Source organism: Lonchura striata, chromosome 27 (genome assembly GCF_050655825.1).
Source record: "Lonchura striata isolate lonStrDom1 chromosome 27, ASM5065582v1, whole genome shotgun sequence".
Classification (NCBI taxonomy): domain Eukaryota; kingdom Metazoa; phylum Chordata; class Aves; order Passeriformes; family Estrildidae; genus Lonchura; species Lonchura striata.
This window is the reverse complement of record NC_140729.1, coordinates 1,836,018-1,850,219: the sequence shown is the minus strand read 5'-3', so window position 1 is coordinate 1,850,219 and position 14,202 is coordinate 1,836,018. Positions and strand designations below refer to the sequence as shown.

Here is a 14,202-nt window from a genome sequence, read left to right as displayed (position 1 = left end):
GTGGGGAGCGCTGAGGTCACCCCTGAGCCTCCTTTTCTCCAGCCTGAGCACCCCCAGCTCCCTCAGCCGTTCCTCACAGGGTTTGTGCTCCGAGGGAAGGTTTTACCAAGGATTTGCCGAGGTTTCGCCAAGGGTTTGGTCCTTGGCGGGGCGGAGGGCCCGGCAGGGCGAGGCTCACTCCGTGCCGACCCTCCCACCCCATCCCCACAGCGAGACATGGTCTACACATCCCGGGAATCCTCTCCCACCCGCCGGCTCAACAACATCTCCCCGGCTTCCCACCTGGCCTCCGGCTCCCCTCCGCCCGTGCTCCAGTCCTCGTCGCCGTCCCGCTCCCGCATGTCCTACAGCGGCGGCCGCCCGCCCTCGTACGCCGGCAGCCCCGTCCACCACGGCGAGCGCCTGTCCAGCCTGCCCCCGGCCCAGGGGGTGTCCCCCAGCCCCAGCGCCATCCTGGAGCGCCGCGACGTCAAGCCGGACGAGGACCTGGCGGGCAAGAATGTGGTGCTGGTGAAGAACGAGGGGCTCTACGCCGATCCCTACGGGATGGTGCACGAGGGGCGGCTCAGCATCACCTCCACGCAGTCGCTGGCGGGCATGGGGGACCCCTTTGGCTACTCGGGGGGGCTCTACAAGCGGGGCTCAGTGCGGTCACTCAGCACCTACTCGGCGGCCGCGCTGCAGACGGAGCTGGAGGACAGTTTGTACAAGCCCAACGCGCCCATCTACAGCGACACGTACGGCCCCGGGCTGGGCTTCCGCATGCCGCCCTCGTCCCCGCAGAAGATGGTGGAGCCCGGGCAGAGCCCGCACAGCCCCTACTCGGGCCCGCCGAGCCGCTCCTCGCCTGTCCGGCAGTCCTTCCGCAAGGATTCCTGCTCCTCCGTCTTCATGGACGGCCCCGTGGGCAAAACGCGCAACCCCAGCTCGTCAGGGCCTCCCGAGATGTTCCCCGGCCCCGGAGAGCGGCCGCTCTCGGGATTCGGATCGCCCGGACCGGCCAAGGACACGGAGACCAGGTGAGAGGAGGGGTGGTGTGTTCGTCCAGGGGTGCTCCAGGTTGTGTTTGCACCTGGGATGACCCAGGTTCTCCTGGAATTGTGTTTGCACCTGGGATGATCCAGGTTGTGTTTGCACCTGGGATGATCCAGGTCCTTCTGGATTGGTGTTTGCACCTGGGATGATCCAGGATTTTGTGGATTGGTATTTTGCACCTGGGATGCTCCTGGTTGTATTTTCACCTGGGATGATCTAGGATTTTGTGGATTGGTGTTTTGCACCTGGGATGATCCAGGTTCTTCTGGATTAGTGTTTGCACCTGGGATGATCCAGGTTTTGTTTGCACCTGGGATGCTCCTGGTTGTATTTTCACCTGGGATGACCCAGGTTCTTCTGGATTTGTGTTTACACCTGGGATTCTCCTAGGTGTGTTTGCACCTGGGATGCACCAGGTTTTCCTGGATTTGTGCTTGCACCTGGGATGATCTAGGATTTTGTGGATTGGTGTTTTGCACCTGGGATGCTCCAGGTTGTATTTTCACCTGGGATGCACCAGGTTCTCCTGGAATTGTGTTTGCACTGGGGATGACCCAGGTTCTCCTGGATTTATGTTTGCACCTGGGATGCTCCAGGTTGTTCTGAGTTTCAGTGTTTGGACCTGGGATTCTCCAGGTTGTCCTGGATTTGTTTTTGCACCTGGGATGCTCCAGGTTGTATTTTCACCTGGGATGCGCCAGGTTTTTCTATAATTGTATTTTCACCTGGGATGCTCCAGGTTGTCCTGGATTTGTGTTTTCACCTGGGATGCTCCAGGTTCTCCTGGAATTATGTTTGCACCTGGGATGCTCCAGGTTGTCCTGGATTTGTGTTTGCACCTGGGATGCTCCAGGTTGTCCTGGATTTGTGTTTGCACCTGGGATGCTCCAGGTTGTGTTTGCACCTGGGATGCTCCAGGTTCTCCTGGAATTATGTTTGTACCTGGGATGATCCAGGTTGTGTTTGCACCTTGGATGCTCCAGGTTGCGTTTGCACCTGGGATGCTCCAGGTTTTCCGTTTCCTTTGGATTTGCGTGTTTGCTCCTGGGATCGCCGGTGAGTTTGGGGTTTTGTGTCAGCTGGAGGAGGAATTGGAGCAGACAGGGAGGAGGAGGATGAGGAGGAGCAGCAGAGGAAGGCACCGCGGTGGGGAATGGGGCTGGGTGCGAGTAGCGGGGGAACGAGGAGCAGGGTGACAGCCGTGTCCCCGGCTCTGCGGGCGGCAGGGACGGGCCGTGAGCGGGGCCGTGGTGGCAGACGCGGCCGGTGACCCGTGCCCGTCCCTTTCCCGGCGCAGGGAGCGGATGGAGGCCATGGAGAAGCAGATCGCCAGCCTGACGGGGCTGGTGCAGAGCGCGCTGCTCCGCGGCTCCGAGGCCGAGACCCCCAGGTGAGGACAGCTCTGGGACCCCGGGGGCCGGGATGTCCCTCCTGGGCGGTTTGTCCCCCTCCCAGGGGACACCAACCGTGCCTGGCCCTCGCTCAGCCCCCTCCTCTCTTTGGTTTCAGCGAGAAGAACGAAGCCACCAACGGCGGGACCCCCCCGTCAGCGTGTGAGTGACCCCTGGTCCTGCAGGACGCCCGTGGGTGTCCAGGGTGGGCTCTGCAGCCCCCACCCACCCCATGCGCTGGTGGTGCCTTTTTTGGGCTTGCCTAAAACCAGAATTAAGAGAATAAAAACGGATCTATTTAATTTAAGGGCCTCAGGGTGCGCGTGAAGATTCCCCAAGGGGCTGCACCCATAATGGATGATGGCCACGAGGTTTTCGGACAATTATAAGTTTGGTCCATTTACGTATCAATTAATTGATGTTAATTTATGTAATTTGGGGTTAATCCTCCAATTACAGCTTCAGGTAATGAAGTAATTTACTCCCAGTTTGGTTCCACCTGCTCCAATTCACTTTTTTTAATATTTTTTTGAGGTAGTGAGGCGTCCTTCAGTTACAGGCCTGGAGAAGAATTGTTTTGTCTGAATAAAACAGGAGAGCAGCAGCTGACAGGCCACGGAGTTTTAGAATTATTCCCTGAAGCGACAGAGAATTTGAAAAATATAAAAGCTAAAATCCTACAGCTCCAGCGGGATCCCCCCCACGCCACCCTGGGGTGGGCTTAGCACGGACAGAGAAATTTTGGGGACCACCAGAGCTGAAGGATTGGGTGGGGAAATGTTAAAACTCACAATGTCTCTCAGACATTTTTAGAAATTCCAAGCCTTAGTCAGAAACATTTTAAATCCCAGCAAACAACTAAAAACAACTATAATTTTGAGTTTAAGCCATAAAATAAGTTAGCAACTTTAAAAGCAAAACAAACAGTCACAAAAAGTTAGATAATATAGTAAAAGTAGTTACAAAACAAACAAAAAAATTAATATTATACAAGAGAGTTTTAGCACCTGTACAAGAAAGTTTTTATTTTGTACATGAGGGTCGAAAGAGTTTTAGCACCTATACAAGAAATTTTTTATTTTGTACATGAGAGTCAAAAGTTCTAAAATAGAAAAAAATAGACTAATCCTATTCTTCCTCCTTCTTCTTCCTTACCTCCATAGTCTTAATAATATTAATACTCAGAAATTAGTTTAAAGTAAAAAAACACTTTGTAATATAAATAGTAAATATTTTGAAAAAACTAGAAATATATAATACATATCATATAAAAAATAACAACAACAATAGGCGGGGGAAAAAAAAACAAACAACAAACAAAAGTCAAAATATATATGTATCTCTACCTAAACCACTAACCAAACAGCCACAACCCAAAAAGACAATCTTTTAAAGAACTCACAACAAACTACCTTAAAACTAAACAACAAAACGCTACGGAGTTTTTCTTTAAAAACATAAATTAAAAAAAAAATCTTTAACGCCGCGCAAAACCCCAAACGAAGCCAAAAATTCTCACAGGGAGAGGAAAAACAAAACCGCTCAGCAAACTCTTCTTGCCCCCCTCAGCCACCAGCCGCAGCGGCATGGGCACCCCGGTGCCCGCGCCGCCGCCGCCCTCGGCCACCAGCACGCCGGCGGGGCAGCCCACGGCCATCACCCGCCTGCACATGCAGCTGCACCTGCACGACCTGCAGCAGAACGCCGGCGACCTCCGCAACCAGCTGCAGCAGCTCAGGAAGCTGCAGGTGGGCGCCCGGCGAGGGGGGACCCCGAATCGGAGCTCCTGCCGGGTTAGGATGGGGAGATCCCCTTGGTGCACCGGGGGAGATCAGGGATCTGTTCTGGAGATGAGCTCGGGGATCCTTCCCACAGGCAAGCTCGGGGGTCCTTCCCAAAGCCAAGCTTGGGATCCCTCCTGAATCCAAGATTAGGGATCCATCCTGAATCTGAGCTCGGGGATCCCTCCTGAATCCAAGATTAGGGATCCATCCCAAAGCCAAGCTCGGGGATCCTTCCCAAAACCAAGCTTGGGGATCCCTCCTGAATCCAAGATTAGGGATCCTTCCCACAGGCAAGCTTGGGATCCCTCCTGAATCCAAGATTAGGGATCCTTCCCAAAGCCAAGCTCGGGGATCCTTCCCACAGGCAAGATCGAGGATCCCTCCTGAATCCAAACTCAGGGATCCTTCCTGAATCCGAACTTGGGGATCCTTCCTGAACCCAGGCTCAGGGATCCTTCCCAAATCCAAGATCAGGGATCCTTCCCAAATCCAAGCTCAGGGATCCTTTTCAAATCCAAGCTCAGGGATCCTTCCTGAATCCAAGATCAGGGATCTTTTCCCAAATTATGCTCAGGGATCCTTCCTGAATCCAAGCTTAGGGATCCTTCCCAAAGCCAAGCTCAGGGATCCTTCCCAAATCCAAGATCAGGGATCCTTCCCAAATCCAAGCTCGGGGATCCTTCCCAAATCCAAGCTCAGGGATCCTTCCCAAATCCAAGCTCAGGGATCCTTCCTGAACCCAAACCCAGAGATCCTTCTCAAATCCAAGTTCAGGAATCTTTTCCCAAATTCTGCTCAGGGGATCCTTCACCATTGTGAGCTCAGAGATCCCTCCCAAGTCCGAGCTCAGGGATCCTTCCCATGCCCAGCTCAGTGATCTTTCCCAAATTCAGGCTCAGGGATCCTTCCCCATGCCCAGCTCAGGGATCTTTCCCCAATTCAGGCTCAGGGATCCCTCCCCATGCCCAGCTCAGGGATCTTTCCCCAATTCAGGCTCAGGGATCCCTCCCCATGCCCAGCTCAGGGATCTTTCCCAAATTCTGCTCAGGGATCCCTCCCCATGCCCAGCTCAGGGATCTTTCCCAAATTCAGGCTCAGGGATCCTTCCCCATGCCCAGCTCAGGGATCTTTCCCAAATTCAGGCTCAGGGATCCTTCCCCATGCCCAGCTCAGGGATCTTTCCCAAATTCAGGCTCAGGGATCCCTCCCCATGCCCAGCTCAGGGATCTTTCCCCAATTCAGGCTCAGGGGATCCCTCCCCATGCCCAGCTCAGGGATCTTTTCCCAAATTCAGGCTCAGGGATCCCTCCCCATGCCCAGCTCAGGGATCTTTCCCAAATTCAGGCTCAGGGATCCTTCCCCATGCCCAGCTCAGGGATCTTTTCCCAAATTCTGCTCAGGGGATCCCTCCCCATGCCCAGCTCAGGGATCTTTTCCCAAATTCTGCTCAGGGGATCCCTCCCCATGCCCAGCTCAGGGATCTTTTCCCAAATTCAGGCTCAGGGATCCTTCCCCATGCCCAGCTCAGGGATCTTTCCCCAATTCAGGCTCAGGGATCCTTCCCATGCCCAGCTCAGGGATCTTTCCCAAATTCAGGCTCAGAGATCCCTCCCCATGCCCAGCTCAGGGATCTTTCCCCAATTCAGGCTCAGGGATCCCTCCCCATGCCCAGCTCAGGGATCTTTCCCCAATTCAGGCTCAGGGATCCTTCCCCATGCCCAGCTCAGGGATCTTTCCCAAATTCAGGCTCAGGGATCCCTCCCCATGCCCAGCTCAGGGATCTTTCCCCAATTCAGGCTCAGGGATCCCTCCCCATGCCCAGCTCAGGGATCTTTCCCTAATTCAGGCTCAGGGATCCCTCCCCATGCCCAGCTCAGGGATCTTTCCCAAATTCTGCTCAGGGATCCCTCCCCATGCCCAGCTCAGGGATCTTTCCCAAATTCAGGCTCAGGGATCCCTCCCCATGCCCAGCTCAGGGATCTTTCCCCAATTCAGGCTCAGGGATCCCTCCCCCTGCCCAGCTCAGCGCTGCTCCCTCATCAGGACCCATTTCCCATCTTGAGGGGGTCTCTCTCAGGCTGACCCTTCCTCCTCCTCCTCCTCCTCCTCCTCCTCCCCGTGCAGCTGCAGAACCAGGAGACGGTGAAGTCGCTGCTGCGGCGGACGGAGACGGAGATCAGCGTGCGGGTGACGGACACCATGCGCAAGCACGAGGACCCTCTGCAGCGCCAGCGCAGCTTGGTGGAGGAGGAGCGGCTGCGCTACCTCAACGAGGAGGAGCTCATCACCCAGCAGCTCAAGTGAGCCCGGCCGGGGGGCCCTGGGACAGGGACAGGGCCAGAGAGCAGCTCCGCACTGCCCGGGGCTGGCCCCGAAGTGGGGGGTACCCGTGCGGTGACACTGTCCCCAAATTAGGGAATTTGGGGTTCCCATGCAGTGAGCATGTCCCCAAATTAGGGAATTTGGGGTTCCCATGCGGTGACACTGTCCCCAAATTAGGGAATTAGGGATTCCCATGCGGTGACACTGTCCCCAAAATAGGGAATTTGGGGTTCCCATGCAGTGAGCATGTCCCCAAATTAGGGAATTTGGGGTTCCCACACAGGGACCATGTCCCCAAATTAGGGAATTAGGAGGTCCCACACAGTGACCATGTCCCCAGATTTGGGGGTCCCTATGCAGTGACCATATCCCTACATGAGGAGGGGTCCCCACACAGTGACCATGTCCTCAAATTAGGGGGTCCCCATGCAGTGAGCATGTCCCCAAATTAGGGAATTTGGGGTTCCCATGCAGTGAGCATGTCCCCAAATTAGGGAATTAGGAGGTCCCACACAGTGACCATGTCCCCAGATTTGGGGGTCCCTATGCAGTGACCATATCCCTACATGAGGAGGGGTCTCCATGCAGTGACCATGTCCCCAAATTAGGGAATTTGGGGTTCCCACACAGTGACCATGTCCCCAAATTAGGGAATTAGGAGGTCCCACACAGTGACCATGTCCCCAAATCAGGGGGTCCCTATGCAGTGACCATATCCCTACATAAGGAGGGGTCTCCATGCAGTGACCATGTCCTCAAATTAGGGGGTTCCCATGCAGTGACCATGTCCCCAAATTAGGGAATTAGGAGGTCTCACACAGTGACCATGTCCCCAGATTTGGGGCTCCCCACACAGTGACCATGTCCCCAAATTAGGGAATTTGGGGTTCCCACACAGTGACCATGTCCCCAAATCAGGGGTTCCCCACTCAGTGACCACATCCCTGAGTGAGGAGGGGTCCCCATCCCAATGTCCCCTCTCCTGCTGCCACCCTTGGTGCTCTCCACCCTCCTGACACAGCAGTGACCCTCACTGACCCCCAGTGACCCCTCAATGACCCTCACTGACCCCCAGGGTCCCCTCAGTGACCCCCAGGGACCCCTCAATGACCCTCACTGACCCCCAGGGACCCCCAGGGACCCCCAGTGACCCCTCAATGACCCTCACTGACCCCCAGTGACCCCCAGGGACCCCTCAGGGACCCCCAGTGACCCCCTCAATGACCCTCACTGACCCCCAGTGACCCCCAGGGACCCCCAGTGACCCCCTCAATGACCCTCACTGACCCCCAGTGACCCCCAGGGACCCCCAGTGACCCCCTCAATGACCCTCACTGACCCCCAGTGACCCCCAGGGACCCCCAGTGACCCCTCAATGACCCTCACTGACCCCCAGGGACCCCTCAGTGACCCCCAGTGACCCCTCAATGACCCTCACTGACCCCCAGTGACCCCCAGGGACCCCCTCAGTGACCCCCTGCCCTCCCCTGCCCTGGCAGCGACCTGGAGAAGGCCATGGAGAAGTTCCAGCGGGATCTGGCGCACGGCCCCCGGCTGATCCCGGCGCAGGAGCTGGAGGAAAAGGCCGCGGTGCTCAAGCAGCTGGGGGAGACCCTGACGGACCTCAAGGGTGAGGAGGGGGCTGGGGGGGCAAACGGAACCTTCCGGAATTTCCCTGCTCCGTCTCTGCCTGGGGATGCTCCAGGATCTCCTGGAACTGTGTGTTTTCCCTTGGGATGCTCCAGGTCCTCCTGGATTTGTGTTTTCATCTGGGCTTCTCTAGGTTCTCCTGGATTTGTGTTGGCACCTGGGATGCTCCAGGTTCTCCTGGATTTGTGTTTTCACCTGGGATGCTCCAGGTTCTCCTGGATTTGTGTTTTCACCTGGGATTCTCCAGGATTTCCCAGATTTATTTTTGCACCTGCGATGTTCTAGGATCTCCTGGATTTGTGGTTTTGCACCTGGGATTCTCCAGGACTTCCCGGATTTGTTTTTGCACCTGGGATGTTCCAGGATTTCCTGAATCTGTGTTTTCCCCTGGGATTCTCCAGGACTTCCCGGACTTGTTTTTACACCTGGGATGCTCCAGGTTCTCCTGGATTTGTGTTTTCCCCTGGGATTCTCCAGGACTTCCCAGATTTATTTTTGCACCTGGGATGTTCCAGGATTTCCCAGATTTATTTTTGCACCTGGGATGTTCCAGGATTTCCCGGATTTGTGTTTTCCCCTGGGATTCCCCAGGACTTCCCAGATTTGCTTTTGCACCTGGGATGTTCTGGGATCTCCTGGATTTGTGTTTCCCCTGGGATTCCCCAGGACATTCCAGATTTATCTTTGCACCTGGGATGTTCCGGGATCTCCTGGATTTGTGTTTCCCCTGGGATTCCCCAGGACTTCCCAGATTTATTTTTGTACCTGGGATGTTCCAGGATTTCCCAGATTTATTTTTGCACCTGGGATGTTCCAGGATTTCCTGAATCTATGTTTTCCCCTGGGATTCTCCAGGACTTCCCAGATTTATTTTTGCACCTGGGATGTTCCGGGATCTCCTGGATTTGTGTTTTCACCTGGGATGCTCCAGGTTCTCCTGGATTTGTGTTTTCACCTGGGATGCTCCAGGTTCTCCTGGATTTGTGTTTTCACCTGGGATGCTCCAGGTTCTCCTGGATTTGTGTTTTCCCCTGGGATTCCCCAGGACTTCCCAGATTTATTTTTGCACCTGGGATGCTCCAGGTTCTCCTGGATTTGTGTTTTCCCCTGGGATTCTCCAGGACATCCCAGATTTATCTTTGCACCTGGGATGTTCCAGGATTTCCCGGATTTGTGTTTTCCCCTGGGATTCTCCAGGACATCCCAGATTTATTTTTGCACCTGGGATGTTCCGGGATCTCCTGGATTTGTGTTTCCCCTGGGATTCCCCAGGACTTCTCAGATTTATTTTTGCACCTGGGATGTTCTGGGATCTCCTGGATTTGTGTTTTCACCTGGGATTCTCCAGGACTTCCCAGATTTATTTTTGCACCTGGGATGTTCCAGGATTTCCCAGATTTGTGTTTTCCCCTGGGATTCCCCAGGACTTCCCAGATTTGTTTTTGCACCTGGGATGTTCCAGGATTTCCCAGATTTGTGTTTTCCCCTGGGATTCTCCAGGACTTCCCAGATTTATCTTTGCACCTGGGATGCTCCAGGTTCTCCTGGATTTGTGTTTCCCCTGGGATTCTCCAGGACATCCCAGATTTATCTTTGCACCACTCCCCCGGCAGCCCAGTTCCCCGGCCTGCAGAGCAAGATGCGCGTGGTGCTGCGGGTGGAGGTGGAGGCCGTCAAGTTCCTCAAGGAGGAACCCAACCGCCTGGACGGGCTCCTCAAGCGCTGCAGAACCGTCACCGACACCCTGGCCCAGATCCGCAGGTGAGCCCCGAGGGCACGGCCACCCCCTCGCTGTCCCTTTTGTCCCCACGCCTCGTCTCCAGGGAGGGCATCCGAGGCGAGTGCAGAAAATGATGGGTTTTCGGTTGAAAGACCCCAAAAAAAGGACCCCGGAAATACCCTCCGTCCTTTCAAGGTGTGGGTGGGATCCGTCTTTTTATACAAAACTCATTTTTGTGCCACCCCCACCGTGGGCAAAATCAGTATTTTGTGCCCACCCCCCATGCCCAAAATGAGGATTTTGTGCCCACCAGAAATGAGGATTTTGTGCCCACCAGAAATGAGGATTTTGTGCCAACCCCGTGCCCAAAATGAGGATTTTGTGCCACCCCCTGTGCCCAAAATGAGGATTTTGTGCCTGAAATAAGGATTTCGTGCCCACCAGAAATGAGGATTTTGTGCCAACCCCGTGCCCAAAATGAGGATTTTGTGCCTGAAATAAGGATTTTGTGCCATGATTTGTGCCTGAAAATAGGATTCTGTCCCCACCCCCTGTGCCCAAAGTGAGGATTTTGTGCCCACCAGAAATGAGGATTTTGTGCCACCCCCTGTGCCTGAAATTGGGATTCTGTTCCCACCCCCTCTGCCCAAAATGAGGATTTTGTGCCCACCCAAAATGAGGATTTTGTGCCCACCAGAAATTAGGATTTTGTGCCACCACCCGTGCCTGAAATTAGGATTCTGTTCCCACCCCCTGTGCCCAAAGTGAGGATTTTGTGCCCAACCAAAATGAGGATTTTGTGCCACCCCCTGTGCCTGAAATGAGGATTTTGTGCCCACCCAAAATGAGGATTTTGTGCCCAAAATGACGATTTTGTGCCACCCCCCGTGCCCAAAATGAGGATCTTGTGCCCACCCAAAATGAGGATTTTGTGCCACCCCGCATGCCCAAAATTAGGATTTTGTGCCCACCCCCATACCCGAAATGAGGATTTTGTGCCCACCCCCATACCCGAAATGAGGATTTTGTGCCCACCCCCATGCCCAAATAGAGGATTTTGTGCCCGAAGTGAGAATTTTGTGCCACCCCCTGTACCCAAAATGAGGATTTTGTGCCCGAAGTGAGGATTTTGTGCCCAAATTGAGAATTTTGTGCCACCCCCTGTGCCCCAAATGAGGATTTTGTGCCCACCCCCATACCCGAAATGAGGATTTTGTGCCCAAAGTGAGGATTTTGTGCCCAAAATGAGGATTTTGTGCCACCCCCCATACCCAAAATGAGGATTTTGTGCCCGAAGTGAGGATTTTGTGCCCAAAATGAGGATTTTGTGCCACCCCCCATACCCAAAATGAGGATTTTGTGCCCACCCAAAATGAGGATTTTGTGCCACCCCTGTGCCCAAAATGAGGATTTTGTGCCCACCTCCATGCCCAAAATTAGGATTTTGTGTCCACCCCCATACCCAAAATGAGGATTTCATGCCCGAAGTGAGGATTTTGTGCCCAAATTGAGGATTTTGTGCCCGAAGTGAGGATTTTGTGCCCAAATTGAGGATTCTGTGCCACCCCCGTGCCCGCGGCCCCTCAGCGCCTCCGCTCTGCCCTAGACAAGTGGACGAGGGCGTGTGGAGCTCTCCCAGCAGCCTGAGCCAGTCGCCCAAGAAGGCGGCCCCGGAGACGGATTTCGGCAAAGCGCTGGAGCTGGAGATGCCCACCAGCCCTCCCGTCAGCCTGCACCACCTGACGGGCACCGCCGAGCCCCTGGGTGTGCCCGGCTTCGTCGCCCAGCCCCAGAGCCACGCGGGCAAGAGCAATAACCCCTCCCGAGCCCCCGAGATGGTGCCCGCCAAGACGCAGACGGCGCCGGAGACCGCCGGCAAGAAGAGCGTGGACAAAGCCGTGTCCGTGGAGGTGAGAGCCCGGCCCCGGGGGGGTTCAGCTCCTCCAGAAGGTCTGGGAAGGTGAAAATGGGAAGGGGAGCGGTGCCCGAGGTGCTGCTCCTCGGTGGAGGAGTCCTGGCAGTGGAAACGGGGCTGGATGAGAGTTGGGTGGTGTTGTTGAGGCAGGATGGGAATGAAGTGGTTCTGTTCAGGAGGGAATGGGGCTCTGATGGATTTCAAAATGCATCTGAGAGAATAGAACGGTGATTTATTTCAAAACGCGTCGCTCTTTTATGCAGAGCTTCGCGCAGACCGACTCTATTGGTCCTGAAGTGAAAACATCTCGCCCTGTTGGAGTACAGTGCATGACGCACGGTGGTAGAAATTCACTATAAATGTGAACAGCAAGATAAAGAAATTATTTACATTCTTCTTAGCACTTTCTCAGGCTTCTGCCACCCCTGGAGGTGTTTAACTAAAGCTGGAGGTGGCACTGGGTGCCAAGGTTTGGTTCAGATGTTGGGGCTGGCTTCGATTCGATGATCCTGAAGGTCTCTTCCAACCCAGTCATTCTGTGACTGTGAATTTTGGGAATTTGGGGGAATTTTGGGAATTCCCAAGGACTGGGGAGGTGATGGAGTCACCAACTCTGGAGGTGTTTAACCAAGGCTGGAGGTGGCACTGGGTGTCAGGGTTGGGTTGGACTCAATGACCTTGAAGGTCTCTTCCAACCTGGTCATTCCGTGACTGAATTCTGTGAATTTGGGGAAATTTTGGGAATTTCCAAGGACCGGGGAGGTGTTGGAGTCACCAACTCTGCAGGTGTTTAACCAAGGCTGGAGGTGGCACTGGGTGCCAGGGTTTGGTTGAACTGTTGGGGCTGGCTTTGATTCGATGATCCTGAAGGTCTCCTCCAAGCCAGTCATTCTGTGACTGTGAATTTTGGGAATTTGGGAGAATTTTGGGAATTCCCAAGGACCGGGGAGGTGGTGGAGTCACCACCCCTGGAGGTGTTCAACCAAGGCTGGAGCTGGCACTGGGTGCCAGGGCTTGGTTGAGCTCAATGATCTTAAAGATCTCTTCCAGCCTAGTGATTCTGTGAATTTTGGGAATTTGAGAGAATTTTGGGAATTCCCAGGGACCAGGAGGTGGTGGAGTCACCACCCCTGGAGGTGTTTAACCAAGGCTGGAGGTGGCACTGGGTGCCAGGGTTTGGTTGAGCTGTTGAGGCTGGGTTGGACTCGGTGACCTTGGAGGCCTCTTCCAACCTGGTAATTCTGTGATTCTGGGAATTCTGTGAATTCCGGTGAATTTTGGGAATTCCCAAGGACTGGGGAGGTGGTGGAGTCACCACCCCTGGAGGTGTTCAACCACCCCTGGGGCTGGCACTGGGTGCCAGGGCTTGGTTGAGCTGTTGAGTCTGGGTTGGACTCGATGATCTCAACGATCTCTTCCAACCCAGTGTTTCCATAAATTCCATGAAATTTGGGGATGGGGGCAAAAACCCGCCCCCGCAGCTCCTCGCAGCGGCTCTGGGGGTGTCGGGGGCTGCGGGGTCACGCCGTGCCCACCAGGGCCGGGGCTGGAGCGGGTTCTGCGTCCGCAGGCGGCGGAGCGGGACTGGGAGGAGAAACGAGCAGCGCTCACCCAGTACAGCGCCAAGGACATCAACCGGCTCCTGGAGGAGACCCAGGCCGAGCTCATGAAGGCCATCCCCGACCTGGAATTCGCCGCCAAGCACAAACAAACCCCGGGCAGCGGCAGCGCCGCCTCCACGCCCGAGCACAAACCCTCCAAGCCGCAGCACGCCCCCAAATCGGGGGGCAAAGGGGACCCCAACGGCCGCCGGGGCTCAGGTACGGGTGGGGAGCATGGGGCGGCCTCCAGAGGTGGGGCTGCGGGTGCCCGAGGTGGGGAGGGGGTTGGATGAGGTGGGCAGGGACGGGCGGTGCCCTCAGAGCCCCCCGTTTGTGCCCAGACGAGCTGACGGTGCCGCGGTACCGCACCGAGAAACCCTCCAAGTCGCCGCCGCCTCCCCCGCCCCGCCGGAGCTTCCCCTCGTCGCACGGGCTGACCACGACCCGCAGCGGCGAGGTCATCGTCACCAGCAAGAAGGAGCCCGGCTTTATGAAGGTGAGGATGAGGGCTGGGCTGGGCTGGTCAGCGCCACCCCTCCCGGTGTCCCTCCGTGGCCCCCGGTGCCCCCCGGGTCCTCTCGGTGCTCCACGGTGCTCCCCGGTGCCTCTCAGTGTCCCCTGATGCCTCCCGGTATCCCCCGGTGTTCCTCAGTGTCCCCTCGCTGCCTTTCGGTGTCCCTCAGTGTCCCCCGATGTCTCCTGGTGCCCCCCGGTGTCCTCTCAGTGTCCCCCCGGTACCCCTCGGTGCCCCTGTGACCTCAGCACCGATAACCCCCTGCCCCCC

General features: G+C 55.6%; 1 protein-coding gene across 11 annotated transcripts in view; it reads left to right on the top strand.

The window, feature by feature from the left end:
• SRCIN1 (SRC kinase signaling inhibitor 1) overlaps window positions 1–14,202 on the top strand; it is a 73,981-nt gene that overhangs the window by 43,507 nt on the left and 16,272 nt on the right. For all 11 annotated transcript variants that reach the window (XM_085561787.1, XM_085561783.1, XM_085561788.1 and 8 more), the window contains 10 exons: window positions 211–1,019; window positions 2,333–2,425; window positions 2,545–2,588; window positions 3,996–4,174; window positions 6,335–6,510; window positions 8,032–8,162; window positions 9,796–9,943; window positions 11,509–11,812; window positions 13,388–13,637; window positions 13,760–13,914. In XM_085561787.1, coding sequence (XP_085417913.1) covers window positions 211–1,019; window positions 2,333–2,425; window positions 2,545–2,588; window positions 3,996–4,174; window positions 6,335–6,510; window positions 8,032–8,162; window positions 9,796–9,943; window positions 11,509–11,812; window positions 13,388–13,637; window positions 13,760–13,914 — 2,289 coding nt within the window. The remainder of the gene's footprint in view (window positions 1–210; window positions 1,020–2,332; window positions 2,426–2,544; window positions 2,589–3,995; window positions 4,175–6,334; window positions 6,511–8,031; window positions 8,163–9,795; window positions 9,944–11,508; window positions 11,813–13,387; window positions 13,638–13,759; window positions 13,915–14,202) is intronic.